General features: G+C 41.1%; 2 protein-coding genes across 3 annotated transcripts in view; one reads left to right on the plus strand and one right to left on the minus strand.

Annotated features, from left to right (window-relative positions):
- Positions 1 to 7: 7 nt before the first annotated feature.
- Positions 8 to 5,199, plus strand: ETFRF1 (electron transfer flavoprotein regulatory factor 1). Its single transcript, XM_089663597.1, has 3 exons — positions 8 to 76; positions 4,495 to 4,594; positions 4,671 to 5,199. The coding sequence occupies exons 2-3, from the start codon at positions 4,550 to 4,552 to the stop codon at positions 4,884 to 4,886; spliced, it is 261 nt and encodes an 86-aa protein (XP_089519723.1). The 5' UTR covers positions 8 to 76; positions 4,495 to 4,549; the 3' UTR covers positions 4,887 to 5,199.
- Positions 5,200 to 14,584: 9,385 nt separating this feature from the next.
- KRAS (KRas proto-oncogene, GTPase) overlaps positions 14,585 to 20,669 on the minus strand; it is a 33,117-nt gene continuing 27,032 nt past the window's right edge. The window contains exon 5 of one of the 2 annotated variants that reach the window (XM_089663599.1): positions 14,585 to 20,068. In XM_089663599.1, coding sequence (XP_089519725.1) covers positions 19,952 to 20,068 — 117 coding nt within the window. In that variant the 3' untranslated portion in view covers positions 14,585 to 19,951. The remainder of the gene's footprint in view (positions 20,069 to 20,669) is intronic. The other variant, XM_089663598.1, reaches the window with a different exon arrangement.

Consider the following 20,669-nt stretch of genomic DNA (forward strand, 5'->3'; position numbering starts at 1 on the left):
GGGGCGGGCTGACGATGTCATCACGCAGCGCCGTGTTGTTGCCGGAAGTGTTGAGTGGAGGTCACAGGAGAGAGGGGTGAGTGAAATCCTGATATATTCCTCTCTGTATACCGCCCTACCCGGGGCTACACAGTCTATAGCCGCCGTAGTGGACCCTCTGCAATACATAGCTGAACCCTGACCTCGTACTATGCATAGAACACCCTCCTGTCTCTGCTGTGATGTATAGACCAACCTACTTGCTGTGTACAATCTTTACTAGCCCTCCTGTACCTATAGAATACATAGTGACATCTAGAGTACATGAGACACCCTCCCTGCTGTACCTATAGAATACATGGTGACATCTAGAGTACATGAGACACCCTCCCTGCTGTACCTATAGAATACATAGTGACATCTAGAGTACATGAGACACCCTCCCTGCTGTACCTATAGAATACATGGTGACATCTAGAGTACATGAGACACCCTCCCTGCTGTACCTATAGAATACATGGTGACATCTAGAGTACATGAGACACCCTCCCTGCTGTACCTATAGAATACATAGTGACATCTAGAGTACATGAGACACCCTCCCTGCTGTACCTATAGAATACATGGTGACATCTAGAGTACATGAGACACCCTCCCTCCTGTACCTATAGAATACATAGGTACCTCTAGAGTACATGAGACACCCTTCCCTCCTGTACTTTAGAATACATGGGTCACTCTCCTGCCCTATAGAATGCATAGGCCAGCCTTCTACCCTTATAAATAACACTGGCTACCCTTCTGGATGTATAGTTTACTCATGAACTTATAGAATACATAATTAACCCTCCTGCACCTATAGAATACATAATTAACCCCCCTGCACCTATAGAGTACAGAGGTCACCCTTATGTACTTATAGAATACATAATTAACCCTCCTGCACCTATAGAATACAGAGGTCACCTTTATGTACTTATAGAATACATAATTAACCCTCCTGCACCTATAGAATACAGAGGTCACCTTTATGTACTTATATAATACATGATTAACCCTCCTGCACCTATAGAATACAGAGGTCACCTTTATGTACTTATATAATACATGATTAACCCTCCTGCACCTATAGAATACAGAGGTCACCTTTATGTACTTTTAGAATACACAGGGCAACTTTATTTACCTATAGACCAAACAGGCCACCTGTATGTACCCATAGAATACATAGATCACCCTTTTGTACCCATAGATTTCATAAGTTTCTTTCCTGTACCTATAGAATACATACAGGGGTTGGACAAAAATATGGAAACACTACATGATTTACAGGTGTGAAAGTGACGCCATGTTTCACATTAAAGTAGAAGTGATGTAACATTGTTTTGCTTCCACTGTGTGATGAGACTCTAAACTAACAGGTGGGAAGACTCACTTTCATCATTCACTGCTAGTAATATGGAGTCATGTCAGAGCGTACTGAGCTTCAAAGAGGGCAAATTGTTGGTGCCGCTTAGCTGGTGCCTCTGTGACTGAAGTTACCAGTTTATTTGCCGTGTCGCAAGGTACAGTATCAGAGGTTATGACGTCATATAGTTTCCAGGAAACCGTCATCTGATAAGCATATGCGTGGTCGGTTGACTGAAAGAGACAAAAGGAAATTGCGCAGGATTGTGACCCGGAATAAGAGAACAAGTGCTGCAAAAGTGACTGCAGAGCTCAGTCTCAGTCTTCCAAAGCCCAGGTCCATAAAAACTGTGTGGAGGGAACTCCATAAGCAAAACATTCACAGGTGAGCTGCAATTGCCAAACCACTAGTGACTGATATTAATGCTCAGGAAAAGGAGAGAGTGGTACAACACGCATAAATCATGGACTATAGATCAATGGAAGACAGTAGTATGGTCCGATGAATCATGAATACCACTGTTCAAAACCACCGTGTTTATGTGGCAAACACCATCCCAAGCTTACGACCACAACTGTCTTGTGCCAAAGGTAAAACATGGTGGCGGTTCAATCATGGTTGGGCAGCCATATCTTGGTATTCTGAAGGCCTCATCATCACCTTGAAAGGTAGAGTCACTGCTAGCGACTGTGTGCAAATTTTGGCCAATCGTGCAACCTATGTTGCAGACATTGTTTCCCGAAGACAGCACCATTTACCAAGACGATAATGCTCCGATTCATGCGGCTGGTGTTGTCAAAACATGGTTTGATGAGCAAGCAGATGAAGTCTCACACCTTTCTAGGGCTCCGCAGTCGCCAGACCTCAATATCACAGAGCCACTATGGTCAATTTTGAAGAACAAGGTTCAGGCTCATTTTCTGCCTCCAGCATCTCTGCGCAAACTGGAATGATTTTTGCATGAAGAGTGGTATCAGATTCCATTATCCACCATCAAAGACTTTTATTTGTCATTTCCTGGGAGAATTCAGGTTGTCTTGGATGCCAAAGGCAGTCCTACACCATATTAGATAACACATTTGTTATGTTACTTGTTTCCATAATTTTGTCCAACCCCTGTAGATCACCCTTTTGTACCCATGGATTACATAGGTTTCTGTCCTGTACCTATATAATACATAGATCACCCTTATGAACTGGAGATTGCTTAGGGTAAACTTTTATCTATAGATTCATATGCCATCCAAGTGCAGTGTGATTTCAGCCCATTCTCATGAATGGGCTGAAATTGCACCAGACAACAGCAAAAGTAGTGCACATGCTGCTTTATGCACAGTAACTGGATCACATGGTACTGTGGCTGCTTTCACACTGATGCATTTTTGCTGCGTTTTTACCATGCTAAGAATTTAGCAAAAACGCAATCCTTTAAATCCTGTGGGACTCTGGACACCACTGCGCTTTTGGGTGCAGTGTGTTTTGAAAAGTCCTTGCTGCATATTTGGTGCAGTTCTCAAAACTGCGCTAAAATGCAGGTTCCCATTCAAATGAATAGAAAATGTATAAATAACGCATCAAAAACACACCTGTGTTGCATTTTTGTTTTTTTAAATCAGATATCCAGGTTTTACAGGTGCATGCTGGGTAGAAGCCACCCAGAAAACACACCAGAAAGACAGCAAAAATGCATATGCGTTTTTACTTTGTTTTTGCGTTGGAGCAGTATGAAAGCAACTGTTCAATGCAATCTGGTGCAGGCAGACGCACTGTGTTTGCGGCCTGCATTTGGGGTGTCATTAATTTAACATTGACACCCGCTGCAGATCACAACTGCAGTGCATTTTGACCGTGGTGCCAGAAACATGTAAGGAACGTGGGTTTCCCACACCACGTTCTGGTGTGAACTGGACCTTATATAGCGTAGAAGGCTTAGAACCTTAAAGTGATATTAAAGGTATTTTTAACAAAATGATAAACATGTCATACTTACCTGCTCTGTGTGATGGCTTTGCACAGAGCAGCCCCGATTCTCCTCTTCTTGGATCTCCCACTGGCGCTCCTGACTCTTCTTCACTGAGTGCCCCCATAGCAAACCGCTTGCTATGGAGGCACTTGAGCGTGCTTGCTCCTGAGCCCCTCTCTGTGTGTGCAAACAGAGCCCCACCCCCTGCTCCCTTCTCACATTCTGTGATTGACAGCAGCGGGAGCCCGTTGCTCAGCCAATGACGAGGCAGAGCTCTTGTGCACATCATTGGATCGTGATTGGACTTGAGTAAGTATTAGGTGGAGAGCTACACACTGAAGGTTTTTACCTCCATGCATAGAGTGCAAACCTTCATCCCTTAGAACGACTTCAACCAATTTTGTATTGTATGTGTGTCCCCATAGGAGAGGTGTATCTTCACTTCCTGCCCCGATGATAGCATGTCATAGAGAAAGGAAGTGATATCTCTGAGAACGAAAACAAATTCCAAATTAACATATGTGCCTGCAAAGTAGAGAATTCCTACCTCTCCTGCTGCCCATGTCATTGAATGTTGCTCCCTTATTGGGAAATAAGCACTTCCAGGAATGTTGATCTCTGGTGTCTTCAGCTGACCTCCATCTCACTACTGGTTTTTGTACTGTTGGGAAGGTCAGCAGGTGAAACTCAGACGATCAGAATTCTCAGAAGTTTGGTGTCTTGTCCAGTGAGGATTATGTAAAAGAAAATAAACTGTGTGAAGGCATGGTGAATTACAAACACAGGCCACACTGATGATTTCTGCATTTTCATAACATTTTATTGATCTGGATGTGCACACTGGAAGAACTGCATGGGACCTCCCCCACTAAAATGTTCTCTTGATCTAAGTGCATCTCTACATGTCCCTGCAGGGCTTTCAGTGTGCACATATGAAGCAATAATGTTTTGTGAAAATGCTGACTCATCTCTGTGATTTAGTCTTTTAAGGGAAGTGTGGATGAGATTCATCCTGCCTGCACCTGTTCTCCTTGGACACCGGCATGCTGTGTAAGCTTGTGAGTGGTGATTCCTTCTGTCTCCCTACTGTGTGTGCATCCATGCTAGTATTCATACAGATGCATCTCTCTGTTTATAATTTCAGTAAAGGTGCCTTCTGGACCATGCATTGAGTGCCGTGGTCATCCTTGGCTGAGGTCATGGCCAATCCTCTGAGGGGAGAGGTAGTGAAGCTCTATAAGAATGTAAGTATAGCTGCTCTTCTGCCTCTATAATGGAGTTGGCTGTTGTCTCTTCATCATATTCTTTATTACTATGCAGCTTTTATACCTCGGACGAGAGTATCCAAAGGGGGAAATCTACTTCAAGGAGCGCCTGAAAAGGGCCTTCATAAAGAATAAAGATGTCACCGACCCCGAGCAGATTAAAGAACTAATTGCCAGAGGTGAATTTGTTGTTAAAGAGATCGAAGCTCTATATTATCTGAGAAAGTATCGAGCCATGAAACAGCGCTACTACGAGGACAGCCCCAAGTGACTGCTTCTTTATGTCCAGATTATCACTGGCAAAACACAACATAGCAAAGGAGGATTCCTCTCAATCTCTATTAACATTTTGCAAGTTGATTTTTACCTGAGGAAGACATGACACCAAGAATTTTTTAAACCATCTGTCTGACCTTACTAAATATTTCAGTGTTTGGTGGATGCAGGAGATTGAAAATAGATGTAAACCCAATCTGTAAATTCCTGTATAAGCTTTAACATACTATTGTCATTTCAGAAGTCATTGTCAATCTTTTAAAATCTGCAGCTTTTATTAAAATAATCCCTGGTGATCCTGAAATGAAGGTTCTTGTTATGGCATTTTGTGTTATAGAGTGACAGTGCTCTGTCTCCGTCTCCCAGTTGTGCTCCTGCATTGTTACCCTGTCACACAGACCTCCAGTGACAAGTGACAATTTCCATGCAATACACAAGCATGGTCCACTCTTATCACCATCAGAAAACCTGCTCTGAGAAATGCCAAGTAGCCACCACCAAAGTGAATGTGGACAGGAAGTGGCTGTAAAGAGGCTGCAGGAGATCAACGGCACTAAGATGAAGTCTGAGACAGGCCTGACCACCTGCTGTGTCCATTATAATGGGTTCCCACCATCTGTGTGCAATGAGTTACCGGGTTTGTACAATTGATATGCCCATTATGAGGGGTTCCTGCCACTATCCCTGATGAGTTTTGTTTACATTACATAGCATGTAACAGGAGTGGGGACAGCCCAAAATGAGCAGGAAAAAAGCCAAGAATTATGGCAGGGAGATCGTAATACTGAATTTCCCAAGAAATATTAGAAGATATAGACTTAGCCCATCAGATTCTATCTATAACTGGAAGAGTACTTAGGGGTAGACAGAGAGCTGAATAGATATAACACTCTTCCAGTTAGAGCTGAACAGATATAACCCTCTTCCAGGTGTTCTGTGTGTAGGGGACACATCTGGATGTGGAAATCTGTGATCACAAGTGCCTTTCACACCAGTTTTTATATTTGGAAATATCTGTTTTTATATTTAAAAAATCTAATTTGACAATACTGTATAATAAAGTGACAAAGAAAAGCCATCTATATTATTAATGGCAAATAATGATTTAAGGAAACCACAAACTTCAGTCAGCTTACATTGAAGATGAAGCTTAATCTGCTTATATTTTAACTTCCCTGGTTCCTTCCACAGCCCCATCAACATGCTAATGACATTTTTAAATAAACATTTCCATTTTCATGACATACCTTATTTTATACCCAATGTCATCATCATTGAGTCTTTGTGCTTCTCTCTGCAATGCAGGCAGATCATGGCTCTAGGGAGGAGCCAGCAGGGTTCCTGAAAACAGAACACCCGCCTCTGTACTCCTCTCAAGAGCCCTCAGTCCTGATGCAAGCTGTGGCCTGGCACTTGGGAGGAATTATCCAAATATCAAAATGCCTTAATGGGTTTGTGTCAGCTTGGAGGAGTGGGTGTTCCTGGGCAGAATGTACTGGTACTAGTAAAAAGAAATGAGGATTTTTGGTTTATCTGTAAAATCTTTTCCTTGGAGTACACAGTGGAGTTAATAGTCATTACTACTGGGTTATGCTGAAACTGTCAAGTGAATGAACACAGTCAGAAAATAGGCAGTCCCCACCAAGGCATAACTCCTCCCAGCTTAGCTAAGCCTCAGTTTTGTAGAAAGCAATGAGGAAACTCATGCCAGAGGGGATGGATCTCTGTGGCCTGTGATGTACTTCAAGAAAAGGATTTCACTTGTTTTCTCGGTTTGCCAGTTCTATAGCTTCTACTCATGGGTTATTCGGTACCTCATTGAGGATTCTTGGGAGTCATTTTGGTTGGGCATCCACTTCTAGGAAGAGTAGCCACAGTACTAAACTGTCTCCATGTATTAACGGTTTGTCTAACTGTTGGATGCCCAGAGACTTTGAGATTCCTTTGTATTTTTTTCCAGCCTTATGCAGATCAACTACTCTTGATCATATTTCCTCAGAGAGCTACTTTGTGTGAGGCATGGTTCACATCAGCTGATGCTTCTTATGGATAGCAATCCTAAAATGTTTGAATGTCTTTTTATCAAAGTAGTTCTAAACCACACCCCCAAACTCATTTCATTAATTGGACTCCAGGTGTGCAAACTGCTGACTCAAATGAGCTTTCGTTGAAGTAATTATTCTATGGGATCACTTACTTTTTCCTCCAGCACTGTGAATATTTAATGGATGTGTTCAATAAATATACAAGAAATTAGAGTAGTGTGTTAGCAGCTTAAGCTCATTGTGTTTGTCTATTGTTGTGATTTAGATGAGGATCAGATCAATTTTACAGCAAATTATTGCAGAAAACTAGTTAATTTCAAGGGGTTCACATCCTTTTTTCCTGCCACTGTATATGGGATAGTCATTACTACTATTTTGGGATGTTCTGAACAGTCATTGCTATAAGATGCAACAAGGCCATCAAGCCCAATCTTAAAACAAAAAAGGGGTACCCCCTTATAAAGCTGTGTGCAAGTCCTTCATCCTGAAACTGGCATTAGCAGAGGCAAAAACAACCTGGTAGAACTTTGTAAACGTGTGATAAAAAGACTCAAGCTATAACATTGTGCCACAGAAGCTGAATAACCCAAGAAGCACTGTCACTTAGTTACATAGTTAGTCTGGCTGAAAAAAGACAAAAGTCCATCCAGTTCAACCATTAAATAAAAAAAAAAGTTATAAAAAAGAAGTTCTACTTCTCTTGGAAAGTTCTACTTCTCTTGACCGAAAAGGGAGGAACCTTTCCTTTGGTCACATAGGCCTGAGGAATGAGCTGAAAAATCCACCTAGAAATAGTGAATTTAGAAGCAGCCTGACCCTTACGAGATCTTTCAGGTAGAACAAACATGTAATCAGACTGTTGAAACATAGTTGTAGATTTTAGATAAATTCAAACAATCTGAATAACAAATGTGAAGCACCTTCTCTTTAGGATGAGAAAACCTGCCTGCCAATTTTCCACGCTGGGAATGTGAACAGCGGAGATGAGGGGAATGTAAAGTTCTGCCCAAGACAAGTTTAGGTAAGCTTCTTCTTGAGCAGCATAACTTCTTAATTCTTGATGGTATAAACCATCCTTGATGGTATGCAGTGGCATTGTCTGACTGTACCCTCTATGGGAGACCCTGAACACAAGAAGACCAGTGTACGAGGGACAGCCAAATGACCCGAAGTTCCAGGATATTGATTGGTAACATCCAATGCTCTGACATTCTCTGAATCAACACTATCTGTAGAACATCTCCCTATCCTGACAGGCTGGCATCTATTCCCAAGATGTTCCACTTGATTGGAAGGAAGCATCCAGCATCAATGCGGGTATCAACCATTCCATAGCCACTCGGGTCTTGACAGTCAAATGCATTGGCTGATCCAAAGACTCCCGACACTTGTTCCATGCAGGATATAGAGCTGCAGAACTCTGGAGTAAATCTGTGCATAAGGGACCACCTCAAAAGTGGATAACATCTTACCTAGAACTCTCATGCATGTCTGGATTGAGGGACCTTACAGTGTCTGTAGGGACTCCACCTGGCTCATACAGGCATTTTTTCTGCAGAAGCAGTACCTTTGGGGGTGTGTCAGAATTAGATGCGATTGCTCACATATGAGCAAGACGTCCAGGTATCCCACAGTGCGATCCCTCGCGTTCTCAACAACTCAAAACTGCAGCCAACACCTTGGTAAACACCCGTGGGGCCATGGACAAACTGAAGGGTAATACCACACACTGGTTGCGACAATCTTCCACTGCAAAACACAGAAATCACTGGTAGGGCTCAAAAATCAGAACATCATTATAGGCATCCTTGATGTTGGCTGACGCCAACCGAGAAGATTCCATTGTGAATTTTTCTATTTTCAGGAACTTGTTGAGACTCTTGAGGTAGAGAATAGGCTGGATGTCTCCCTTTGGCATGGGAACTCTGAACAGGTTGGAGTAAAAGTCTTGAAATGTCTTCTATATTGGCACAGGTGCAATGACCTCTTGGGACAGTAGTATTTCCAGGGACATAAGGAAAACTACTTTCTTTTGTGGATCTGAAGGCACTTTTGAGTGCAAAAAGCATGAAGGACACCATACTTAGGACCCAGTAGTCTGTGATCTCCTGAATCCAAGTTGCTGAAAATGTGAACAGCAGTATTTTTCTGCTCAGATGAGCAGACTTACTTCCTTCAAGACTGCTTGATTCCTGGTACCCCCTGATGATTGATATAGGGCACTGCAGTGGCATTCTTTGCACCCTCATTGGATGTTCCTGAAGAAGGGGAGTCCAGTGTTGCAAAACCAATTTTATTGCTCTGAGTTCCAAGATGTTGATTGGGAGCTTTGCTTCCCTGTGTAAACCCATAGTTCTGAGATGCCTGTGAACTATAGGAATGCAAACTGTGACAGACATTTCCTGATTCTTAGAAGTGAGGGCACTTCCGCGTTGTGAAGAAGGCTTTGGGGTAAACTTGGGGGGTTTTGTGTTGTTTGAAGTCTTGTGTTGCTTTCAAGAAGCTATATTTTGGCCTTGTAGATAAAGCCTAATGAGTATGATAGGCTCAGTGTTTTGAGGAGGTAGAAGCCACTGAAGAAATGAATTTTGGAGCCTTCCACTGTGGAAGAAGGACTTTTCCTACTGTGACATATTTTATGAACTTGTCAAGTGCATCGCCAAAGAGACATCCTCCTTCAAAGTGCATATGAGTGAGATGTCTTATACAGGCAGCTTCCAACTTGACAATGACCCAAAGCACCCAGCAAAACTGACCACACAGTGGTTGCAGGAAAAAAAAAAAATGAATGTCCTTGCATTGCCTAGCCAGAGCCCGGACTTAAACCCCATTGAAAATCTGTGGAATGACTACAAGACTGCATTCCTCAAACAGTCACCATCAAATTTAACTGAACTTGAGCAGTTTTACAAAGAAGAGTGGGCAACTGTTCTAAGTTGCACTGAATAAATACAGCTGGATAAAACAATCTGTGTCTTCATGTCAGGCTGCAAAGCAAAAAAATGTGATTATTTTAAAGGAGGGGTGATTCTTTTCTCTACCCTCTGTATATTTCCAGCTCATACACTAGATAGTGAAAGGTTTATGGACACCTGACCATAATATCTAGATGAGCTTTTTAGACATCCCATTCCAAATCAGTCATGTTATCAGTAACCGCCCCCCCTTACATTGTAGCTATAAGAGCCTCCATGTTTCTGGGAAGGTTTTCTGTGAGATATTTAGAGTGTTTCTGATATTGAAAGACAACAGCTGGCTCTCAGACATAATCAGCAGTCACTTATGGTTTATGTGTATATACAGAGCCTTGAAAACGTATTCATACCTCTTGAAGTTTTCCACATTTTGTCACGTTCTAACCAAAAATGTAAATTTATGTTATTGGGATTTTATGTGATAGACCAACACAAAGTGGCACATACTGTAAATAGTTTTCAAAATTTTTTACAAATAAAATATCTGAAAAGTGTGGCGTGCATTTGTATTCCACCTCTTTTACTCTGATACCCCTAACTAAAATCTAGAGGAACCAAGTCACCTAATTAGTAGAGTCCACCTATTTGTATTTTTATCTCAGTATAAATACAGCTGTTCTGTGAAGCCCTCAGAGGTTTGTCAAACATTAGTGAACAAACAGCATCATGAAGGCCAAGGAACACACCAGACAGGTCAGGGGTAAGTTGTGGAGAAGTTTAAAGCAGGGTTAGGTTATAACAAAAAAAAACAAATATCCCAAGCTTTGAGCATCGCAAGGAGCACTGTTCAATCCATCATTCAAAAATAGAAAGAAGATGGCACAACTGCAAACTTACCAAGACTTGGCCGTCCTCCTAAACTGCAAGGCTGGGCAAGGAGAGAATTAATCAGAGAAGCAGCCAAGAGGCCCATGGTAACTCTGGAGGAGCTGCAGAGATCCACAGCTATTAGTCAGACTGGCCTTTATGAAAGAGGGGCAAGAAGAAAGCTATTGTTAAAAGAAAACCATAAGAAGTCCAGTTTGCAAGAAGTCAAGTGGGGGACACAGCAAACATGTGGAAGGTGTTCTGGTCAGATGAGGCCAATATTGAACTTTTTGGCCTAAAAGCAAAACACTATATGTGACGAAAAACTAACACTGCACACCATCCCCACTGTGAAACATGGTGGTGGCAGCATTATGTTGTGGGGATGCTTTTCTTCAGCAGGGACAAGGAAGCTGGTCATAATTAATGGGAATATACAAATACAGAGCAATCTTAGAAGAAAACCTGTTAGGATCTGCAAATGACTTTGCGACTGGGGCAGAGGTTCACCTGCCAGGCAGACAATGACCCTAAACATACAGCCAGAGCTACAATAAATGGTTTAGATCAAAGCATATTCATGTGTTAGAATGGCCCAATAAAAGTCCAGACCTAAATCCAATTGAGAATCTGAGGCAAGACTTGAAAATTGCTGTTCATAGACGCTCTCCATCCAATCTGACAGCTTGAGCTATTTTGTAAAGAAGAATGGGCAAAATTTTCACTCTTTAGATGTGCAAAGCTGGTAGAGACATCCCCCAACAAGACTCGCAGCTGTAATTGCAGCGAGCAGTGGTTCTACAAAGTATTGACTCGGGGCTGAATACAAGTGCACACCACACTTTAAGTTTATTTGTAAACCGTTTGCAGATCATTTATCATTTTCCTTCCACTTCACAATTATGTACCACTTTGTGTTGGTCTATCACATAAAATACATCTACATTTTTGGTTGTAACATGACAAAATTAGGAAAATTTCAAGGGGTAGGAATACTTTAAGTCACTGTATGCTGGGAGTGTCTGGTGCAGATATCACATCTGGTGTGGAGCAGTAGGGAGGTGAGTGGGGACTAAACAGCACATTGTGTGCAACATGGGAAATCTATAGCAGAAGGTGAGAGAGGACTAAGCGGCAGAGAATCAGCAGACTACTACTTAGCTGGGGTTCTACTGGGCCCCTTGGGGAAAAAAAAAAATAGAAAATCAAAACACAGCAGGTATTTGCCAAGCTTCATTAACGCATTATCAAAAACACTGTGTGTTGAAATCAAGCAAGTGTAAATGAGCCCTAAGGTAAAACAAATGTTGTACTGTTAGATGTATGAGAAATTTTGGTGTACAGTAGTTGCAAAATAATCTGTCTTGGTTAGGTAGATGGATTGTTGTGTGCCTGAGAGAGCTAGAATCAGATGCAGGGTGTTAAAATAGGGTCCTGCTCCAGTGGAAGGAAGGATGGATCAACACTGAGCATTTTGATAGTTTTGCAAGCCATCGGCAGCATAAGTATTTGCCTGAGTTTTTGCTGTAGGGCTCATGTCCTGGTTTCCACCATTGCCTGTGAAAATTATTATTTTTTTTTTTTTACATACTTATGTGTAAAACCCATTCTTAGAGTACATTACAGAACACAGAGCAGGCTTTTCATGACTATGTGGGTTATATGTCACCTATAGGTAAGTGGACACTAGCCAACCAATCAGAGAAACCCTCCCCTACACAGGAATTACTTAAATTTTTGCAGGAAGCACTGACATTCCAGAAAGAGGAACACTAGTTTCCCATGATGTACTCCAAAAAAAAAAAAGAGGCGTAAGTGACAGTAGAAGTTACACAGCAACCCAGATGTACATCTTGAAGAGAAGTCCTCATGGCAAGAGGGTTAGTGGGAGTGCCTGAGTACCTTACAAGGGTGCTGGGTAGAAGTGGTGAAACCTGTAGTGTGATGTAACACCTAGTCATCAACCTGAGGCTAAGCTCTGAATTTTGTTAATACTGCAAAGTTTGAACATTCAATAAGTGAATAAATGTCACACACATTGGGTTATGGTTTGTACTTAGGAGTACACTTACTTTGGCCATATTCTCTTTAACACAAAAATCAGCTGAGGTCACAGGGTCGCTGCAGGCTCTGGAAGGATCCTGAGAATAATCTCAGGTTCCAGCCACATGCCAAACAGGCACCTAGCTCAACCCCTCCCTATACCATTGAGAACCTCAGCCCCACACTCAAGTCAGTACTGGAGTAGAGCAGAGGGAGGTGACTGACAGTTATTGCTCTGATCATATGACCACTGCTCACTCAGTTCTCAGCTCATTCTGAGCATTCAATTCTCAGTTTTAGAGGCAGCAGGAGACAGCTGCATCATAGTGATACTGGAGCCATAGAGGTGAGCATGTAGTTTGTTTTTTATTATAAATTCCCAAACTTCCCTTTTAAAATGCATATTATTCAGGAGGCACTTCGCAAGTGTACTGCAAGTAGTGAAGATATTAGAGATTTAATAAACCAGGAGCATGCAAAATCTGGTGCAGCTCTGCATAGAAACCAGCTTCCAGGTTTTATTGTCAAAGCTTAACTGAACAAGCTGACATTAGAAGCCAACTGGCTACCATGCACAGCTGCACCAGATTGAGTTTTCCCATTTTAGTAAATCTCTTCTCTCCCTCCCCCCCCCCCCTTCCAAGTCTAATACCTGCTTTAAGACTACAGTCTTGGTCCAATAACAGGAGGAGCCAGTATTACCAGTTCACATCTCTGGTTAAGTCCAGGCTTCACCCATCATGGTAGGCATACCCACAAGGGCTCTGAGGACCAGTAAAAACAAAAAAGGTTAAGTCTCAGAGTGGGTTAGGGTTTTTAGGGCTACACCCAGGGGATGTGTCCAAAAGCTTCTCCATTGTCCAATCACTTGAAGATAGCAGTCTATAACCCAAGGTCCATAAATATCCAATGTCCCGTATTGTACAATTCAGATAAAGAGATTGTCAGAGGCTCTGGGAAACATCCATCATCTTCAGACAAGGACAAAACTGAGACTTTAAGAGTTATATGTGGGCATTGACTCTGGCAAGCATTTATTGCCCCAAATGTGCCAGTATAACCCATGTAGTAATGATTAACCCCTGTGTTCTGCACTGTACAATTTTATAATAAGCTTTTAGCATGCCAAAGCCAGCACTGTCTGTAATAATTGCCGATACAGTGGATGATAGTGCTGCAATGCCACTGCTAAAACTAGAAGAAACAGAAAAATTGGTCATGTAGCAGGAAACCTTCCTACTGCAACCATAACAGTAACAACTGCCTTAGGAAAATGACATTACCCCATGTGTGAAATTTATCTTGGCATTCCTAGTAGGCCAAGAACACAACCTAGGCTGAGCATGCACACCACGTAAAAAAAAAAAAAAAAAAAAAAAAAAACAAAAAAAAAAAAAAAACACCCCACACACACTTGCTCATTGATATTGATGGAAGGTTTTACAGCAACTTCCAACCATGTACAGAATATAGTGAGGTGAATGTTTTATGGTAGCCTACAGTTCCACCTATATTGTGGAAACAAAATATCAGCCACACAGGGAGTGCTCCATTTTCAGTTTGCCTACCTTCTCAGACTTGCATTGGGAGCAGCAGTAAAGTAAAGCTATTGTGCAGCCCCACAAAAGCAGAACAGCCTATATAATGAGCCAAAATATGGCTGTTCCCATCTGCTAATATGCATAAGCTATGATCTGTATAAGAGCCCACAGGACAGCATTTGTTCCCTACAGAGCATTTTTGTCTCAACCTGCATAATATACTGGATGTGGGGGGGAGGGAGAAAAAAAAAAAAAAAAAAAAAAAGTCATAATGGACAATCATGGGAGACAAATTTTGTTTATGATAAAAGGGTGATTAATTCTCATTATAAACAAACATACATCATTACAGTCACCAGGTCATTACAATAAATAGGTGCATTACAGTTAAAACCTAAAAAAAAAAAAATTACTAGCACAGAGACATTACTATAAAATACTAAAAATGAAATTCATAAAGACAGTGGTCATTTTATTCTGTAGTTAAATTGTGTCATGTGGTTGGTGCAACCACCATCTATGAAAGACTTTGGAGGGGGAGAAAAAAAAAAAAAAAAAAAAAAGCACAACATACAAAATGTGCATGTTTTTACAAAAATAGTTCAAATACATTCCAGGTAAACAAAGTCTATTTTCTCCATTCACACATGAGGAAGGAGTGTGAGGCATGGTGTAAAAGCACATTGCCAGAGAAAGTGAAAATTGAACACGGTAAGACCATGGCTAGGGGGAAGAGGAGAGGGTAATTATAGAAAGGATGCCTGCCAGGCTCAGGCTGCTGAACACCCTGAATATCAAACTTATAAAGTATAAAATGGAAAATTGTTTTCATATCTTGAGAGGATTGGTGCTGGTTCACACTGGGTTGCCTTGACTGTTAAAGAGGTTATGCCTCCTAAAAAGTTTCAGCAATGTTTAACAGTTCGTTAGAGCTCTATCAAGTGCATGTAAAATAACATAGCCTTAGGCAAACCTATACAGCAACTGGTCAAAAAGGTGTACAGGTATGATGGAGGAAGGCAAATGCAAGAGGAAAGTCTGCCATAATATGCAAGAATTGAGTATTATGGGAAGAGTTGCCTACACTACAGTCCCACTTTAAAGGGCCCATTTACATAAGTATTGCAACAAGATTCACATTTTACCATGTTACTGTAAAATCTTATAGCTCCCCAATGCTGCTAGCCATATGTTTAACACAGAACAAAAAAATATGTTAATCTGTCCATTGTGGTGTGCTGCTTTAGTGGGGTTTCATGCATTGCCTGCCCCATCAAAAAATCAATGGGCTGCTTTGTGGCCCTTTCACACTGATCAGCATTTGATGCACTTTTGGGGTTAAGAAAAAAAAAAAAAAAAAAAACCCACACACACCTACAGGTGGATTGCTGGGAGTCAGGAATCCAGAGAACACATCCAACATGAATACTGCATTTAAGCACCAGTGTGAAAAGGGTCCTTAATGTATGGTTTTCATGTATTTGAAATGCACATTAAGTTTGTGCAAGCATTCTGGAACCACCATGATAACAATGAAAGGACATAAAGCAGCCAAATATCTCAAGTGATCATACTACTGCAAATACAAAATCAGACAGACAGCTTCATTACATTAATTGAGCACTATTGGCAATTGTTGCTCTGGCCTCTCCTTCTTGAGCCTGAAGATTGTAAATACAATCTGAAGAGCTCAGGCATTTACTTAAAGCTGTACTCCAGGAAAAACAGCAAAATACACACTTTTACCTATCAAAAGTATCAGTCTTCTGATTTATACATCCCAACCACATGTTCTGAGACACCTCCAGATTGTTCATTGGACAATCTGCATCATCATTTGTGACCAATTGGCAGGATGGTGCTCCAGGAAAATCTGAACCACAAAATGTGGAGGATTGTCCTGGTTATGTAAAATCACTACAGAATCTGACATTTTTGTTCAGCTTCTTGTGAACTACAAATTTCAAGTGTGTACACAGCTGGTCAACCTGGAGTAACTTCAGAGATGGTATGTCATCTCGATCTACAGAGTCAGGTAAGAATCTGTAATGTAAGATTCCTCCCCCCCAGAATATATGAACTTCTCATTTGCTTCCCCCTTTCGTCTGTTAAAATATACAAAAAAAAAAAAAAAAAAAAAAAGGTTCTGTTTATACCTGTATACAAAGGAGAAAAAACAAAACCTGTTGATCCTGCCTTACATTTTATGTGCCAATAGCTTGCTGTACTTTATAAAGACAAGGAGTTTGTGTGTTCTGTAGTCCACCAGACATTGGGAAGGCAGGATTTACTATGGGGTGCAAATTCAATATAGCTGCTGTGTCACCTATGTTATTGTGTTGTGCCAAATTCATGAAGCATCTTGGAACACTTTTGTTCTGACAGCAACTTGTGCACCATATTGACGTAGTTCCAAAGTGCTCCACTTTTAGATTGTGGTGCAATGCCTGCACCAAATTCAGAATTAAAAAACAGACAGATCGTATCTTACAAAAAATTGGAGCCATGTCACATGGCATACAGAAGACCCTAGTGCAGACAGATTTTGTGAAAGTGTCGTGTGCATTTCTAAAAGGAGAACTTTACTTCAATTTGGCCTATGCTGTGCCAGACAGGTACAGGAATTCAGTGCATGCTGTGCCATTTTTAAAAACACATGCGAGACACTTGATTGTATTTTGGAATTCTCTTCTCAAATCTTAACTAATGCTAAAATCTGATTGGAGCAGACAAACTGGAGCAGCTGTGTACAGCAACTAGTTTTACAAAATTCCCCCTCAATTGTGTTATATCAAAGAGGAAGGTATTCGCACACTATTTGTTGTACATCAACAGGTTTGTTTTTTGGTGCCTTGGCATACACTTTGCAACACCAAAGTACTATAATGTATAGTAATTGCTATAGTGCAATTATTTACAATGAGGAGCTACCAATACACAGCAAAGGACAAAAAGTCAATGACCTATAAATGTATTGACACTTCCTGTAGTTGTGCACTGGGATGCCAATCCAAATAAAAAAAAAATGTTCAAATATTTCATATTCCTGATCTGTACCTGTTGTACCATGTACAGTGTATGAAAGTATCCTGTTTTGTATTGCTTCCCATTTACCTAACATACAGTTAAGCCTCATAGGCTTACCTGTAGGTACAAGTAAAAAACAAAGAAAGACTTTACTACCAGTTTATTAGTACTGTAAGAGTTCTGCAATTCCTGCACAGCAGGACTGATTGTTTGCAGTGTTGCCTCTCCTTCAGGCTCACTAGACTTGTTGCTCCCATCATCCCAGATGCTGGTCCAAAACCAGACTGCATTACTTAACTGTAGTGTGGTCAGCAGGGAAGTCTAGGACCCAACTAATGTCCCCTTTTGCTGAATAGGATTGCAAATTCTACTGGGTGTTTTTTATATTCTGAATTAAACTGCAGTGTCCCAGTTTTATTCTTTGCCCTGACAAAGGAAGTTACAAAAAAAAAAAAAAAGTGGAGGTAGGAAATATTTACGATGCACATGTAAAGCAGCATCTTGTTCTCTTGCATTGTACAACATAATATAACTAGTGTCCCTCTACTTCCTACCACTTGCATATCAATGAAAATAAAGTACAATTAATAGAAAGACTGCAGGGAGCATTGCAGAAGTGAAAATATTTAGCACCCCCACAAGTTAACCAAACCTAACATATGTAAAATGGTGGGGGGTGGGGTATTCATGTAAATTATTCATAGTTGAGCAAGGTCTACCTTTGTGAGTAACAGGTAAGTATTGCCTAGACACCATGCACAAGAGGGCTTTGTACAAGAAAGGAAATACAAATCTTGCAATCAGAATTTCATAGGGAGGGAGATGCTGAAACCAAGTGTTACTGAAATGTTATACAGCTTTTCCTTTAAGTCAGTGCACTGGCAGAAGCAGAGAACAGCAGCAAGCCCAGGTATGCTCAACCCTTTAAAGATATAGACATCTACCAGGTACAGTACAGGCAGCAAAACATCTATGTACCCAGAGTGCTCCTGAACCCAATTACACAGGCTGTGGCTCCAACTCTAAATTAATTCTGCTCTTCCCTCAATTCCACAGGTTCCCCAGCATCCACAACCACTGGATCTTGAGATTCTGAGACAGATAACTCAGACTAACATTGATGGAAGACCCTTATTCTGACCACAAGGACACATACTAAAAAGACTACAATACACAGCTCAAATGTCAGCCAACTCTTGCTAGACCAGCCGAAACTCAAGCTGTGGGTACCTGTCAAGGCAGGTGTAAAAGTTGTTAGCCAAACAGCACCTGCATCCAATCAGATGCAAGCACTGTTGAGATATCCCACCACTGGAGTCAGCTGCCAGGATTACAATAGCTGGCTGGGAATATTGGTCCATCTGCACTGTTTAACATGGATGGAGGAATTGGAATTTTTATTCTGCTTGTGGGGAAAAAAAAAACCAAAAAAAAAAAAAAACACATTTAGCAAAGTGCAAGCCCACCTTAAGGCCAGACCACAAACTGCAATTTGGTTTCACCTTAGGTCACCCCAGAACTCATACTGGACCATTAAGCCCAAGAAGAGCAAATTTCAGACTGCTTTAGACACAGGGAATTTCAAGACCAAGTCCTCTTGGGGAAAAAAAAACAAAAACAAAACCAGATGTTTGTGGTGAAGGGGTGTTTGCAAGTGTAGAACACCCCAAAATTTCATCATGTACTTATGGTCACGGGAAAGTTCTTAGACCATAAATTGGCTCAGGTTGTAATGAATACAACATGACTGTTGGGAGTAACAACCATTGCTAGCAGATGCAAAATGAGAGGTCATGTCAGATTTCCTGAATCTCCTCCAGGTACCACTGAATTGCCTCAACTTGTAATCAAATGGCTTTGTCTAGACCCAGACCTTCCAGCAATGCTGGTTTATTGGAAAACGTGCTGGAGTTATTTTATTTTGGCTAGAAAAAAAAAAAAAAAAAAATGCTGCAATTTATTTAATCTAACACAGCATTGTCCCAATTATGGAAAAGAATGTCCAACCTTCCAGGAATACAGAGATTCTTCACCTCCAATTTGGTGGTGAACATGTTATGCACAAACCACATCGCTTCAAAAGACGGCTGTTAGCACCATTTTGTCACATTGTGGGTAGAAAGTTTTAGCGGCACAGGTTAAGTTACATTGAAAGCGCTCAAAATAGTTCAGAAGAAGTTATAGGGATGTGGCTTTAAGAAGTAGATATGGTGAAGTTACCAGAGGCTGGAGTATCTGCTGTGGCTGATATTCCTCCATCTAGTGGTACAACTGTTCCAAGGGGGAAAAAAATAAAAAAAATTAAAAAAAAAGTGCCAGGAAAGAGTCAATCCTTATTTGTGCATGCCTGTCATGCAGTAGGGTTTTCAAGAAAGGAAGGTAGCAAGACAACAGGATGTGGAGATTGATCGGCGCACATCATGAAACATCGATTGCTACATGCACAAAAGCCGGCTCCTGGAGTCTCACGGGCGCTTCCACCACAAGTACTGGCACAAGAGGTGGAGATGCAAACAGTTTAAGCAGTAGCCACAAGTCCCATAAAATAAAACCAGAAAAAAAATTTAAAAATGCTAATAATTTAGTGTAAAATGTACAATAGGATTTTCCTCTGGCATGTATTCACAGAATGACACACTTTGACTTGGACTTTTTCTTCTTCTTTTTGCCCTCCTTGCTCATCTTCTCTTTGTGCTTTCGGATTTCTCGTACTAAAGTGTAGAAAGCGTCATCAACTCCCTAGAGGAAAGGAGGGAAGAAAGTCAATATAAAACAAGCGTTCAGAAAAGTAAAAATATTTTTTCTTCCCTCTTGCACAATCTGTGGAGGTAGTCTTTTACAGGACAGCTTAAGGGAAAGGTCTCCCAAATTAGACAAAGTAGGAAATATTCCCTCCTAAAACCATTTTAGCTGAAACAGGTGTCCCTATTGGAAAATTTCCCTTTAAGTTTGTCACTAAAACAAAAGTCAAATTCCCCCTCCTCCCAAACCGAAAATACATACACCCTTTCAGTCCTTGTGCCAATGGGCACTAGGGGAGGAGCCCAAAAGACTTTGCTTTTAGCATACTTTATATATTTTTTTTTTTTTTTTTTTAAGATTTCAATATGGGTAAATAGGTTGAGGTGGCTGTTAGCTTGATAGGCAACTAGCAAGTTCAGATAATCCCACAATGGTTTACAGCAACTCCGGTTGACTGTTCTCTGGTCAACAGTTTAAAGCACAGAGTGCTGTCAGAAGGATATCAGTTGCAGCTCCCATATCATACCTTGTAAAAGTATCTTTAAACTGTTACACTAGTCTTGTGAACCAGGCAACCCTGCCAGATCCTGAACTCAAA

Source organism: Staurois parvus, unplaced genomic scaffold, assembly GCF_062004578.1.
Source record: "Staurois parvus isolate SC_StPar_1 unplaced genomic scaffold, SC_StPar_1.0 ptg001726l, whole genome shotgun sequence".
In the NCBI taxonomy this organism is placed as follows: Eukaryota; Metazoa; Chordata; class Amphibia; order Anura; family Ranidae; genus Staurois; species Staurois parvus.

Coding starts and splice junctions, on each gene's coding strand:
- ETFRF1 (XM_089663597.1), top strand. CDS start 4,550: ATGGCCAATCCTCTGAGGGGAGAGGTAGTGAAGCTCTATAAGAAT. Junction 4,595..4,670: donor TAGTGAAGCTCTATAAGAAT/GTAAGTATAGCT, acceptor ATTACTATGCAG/CTTTTATACCTCGGACGAGA.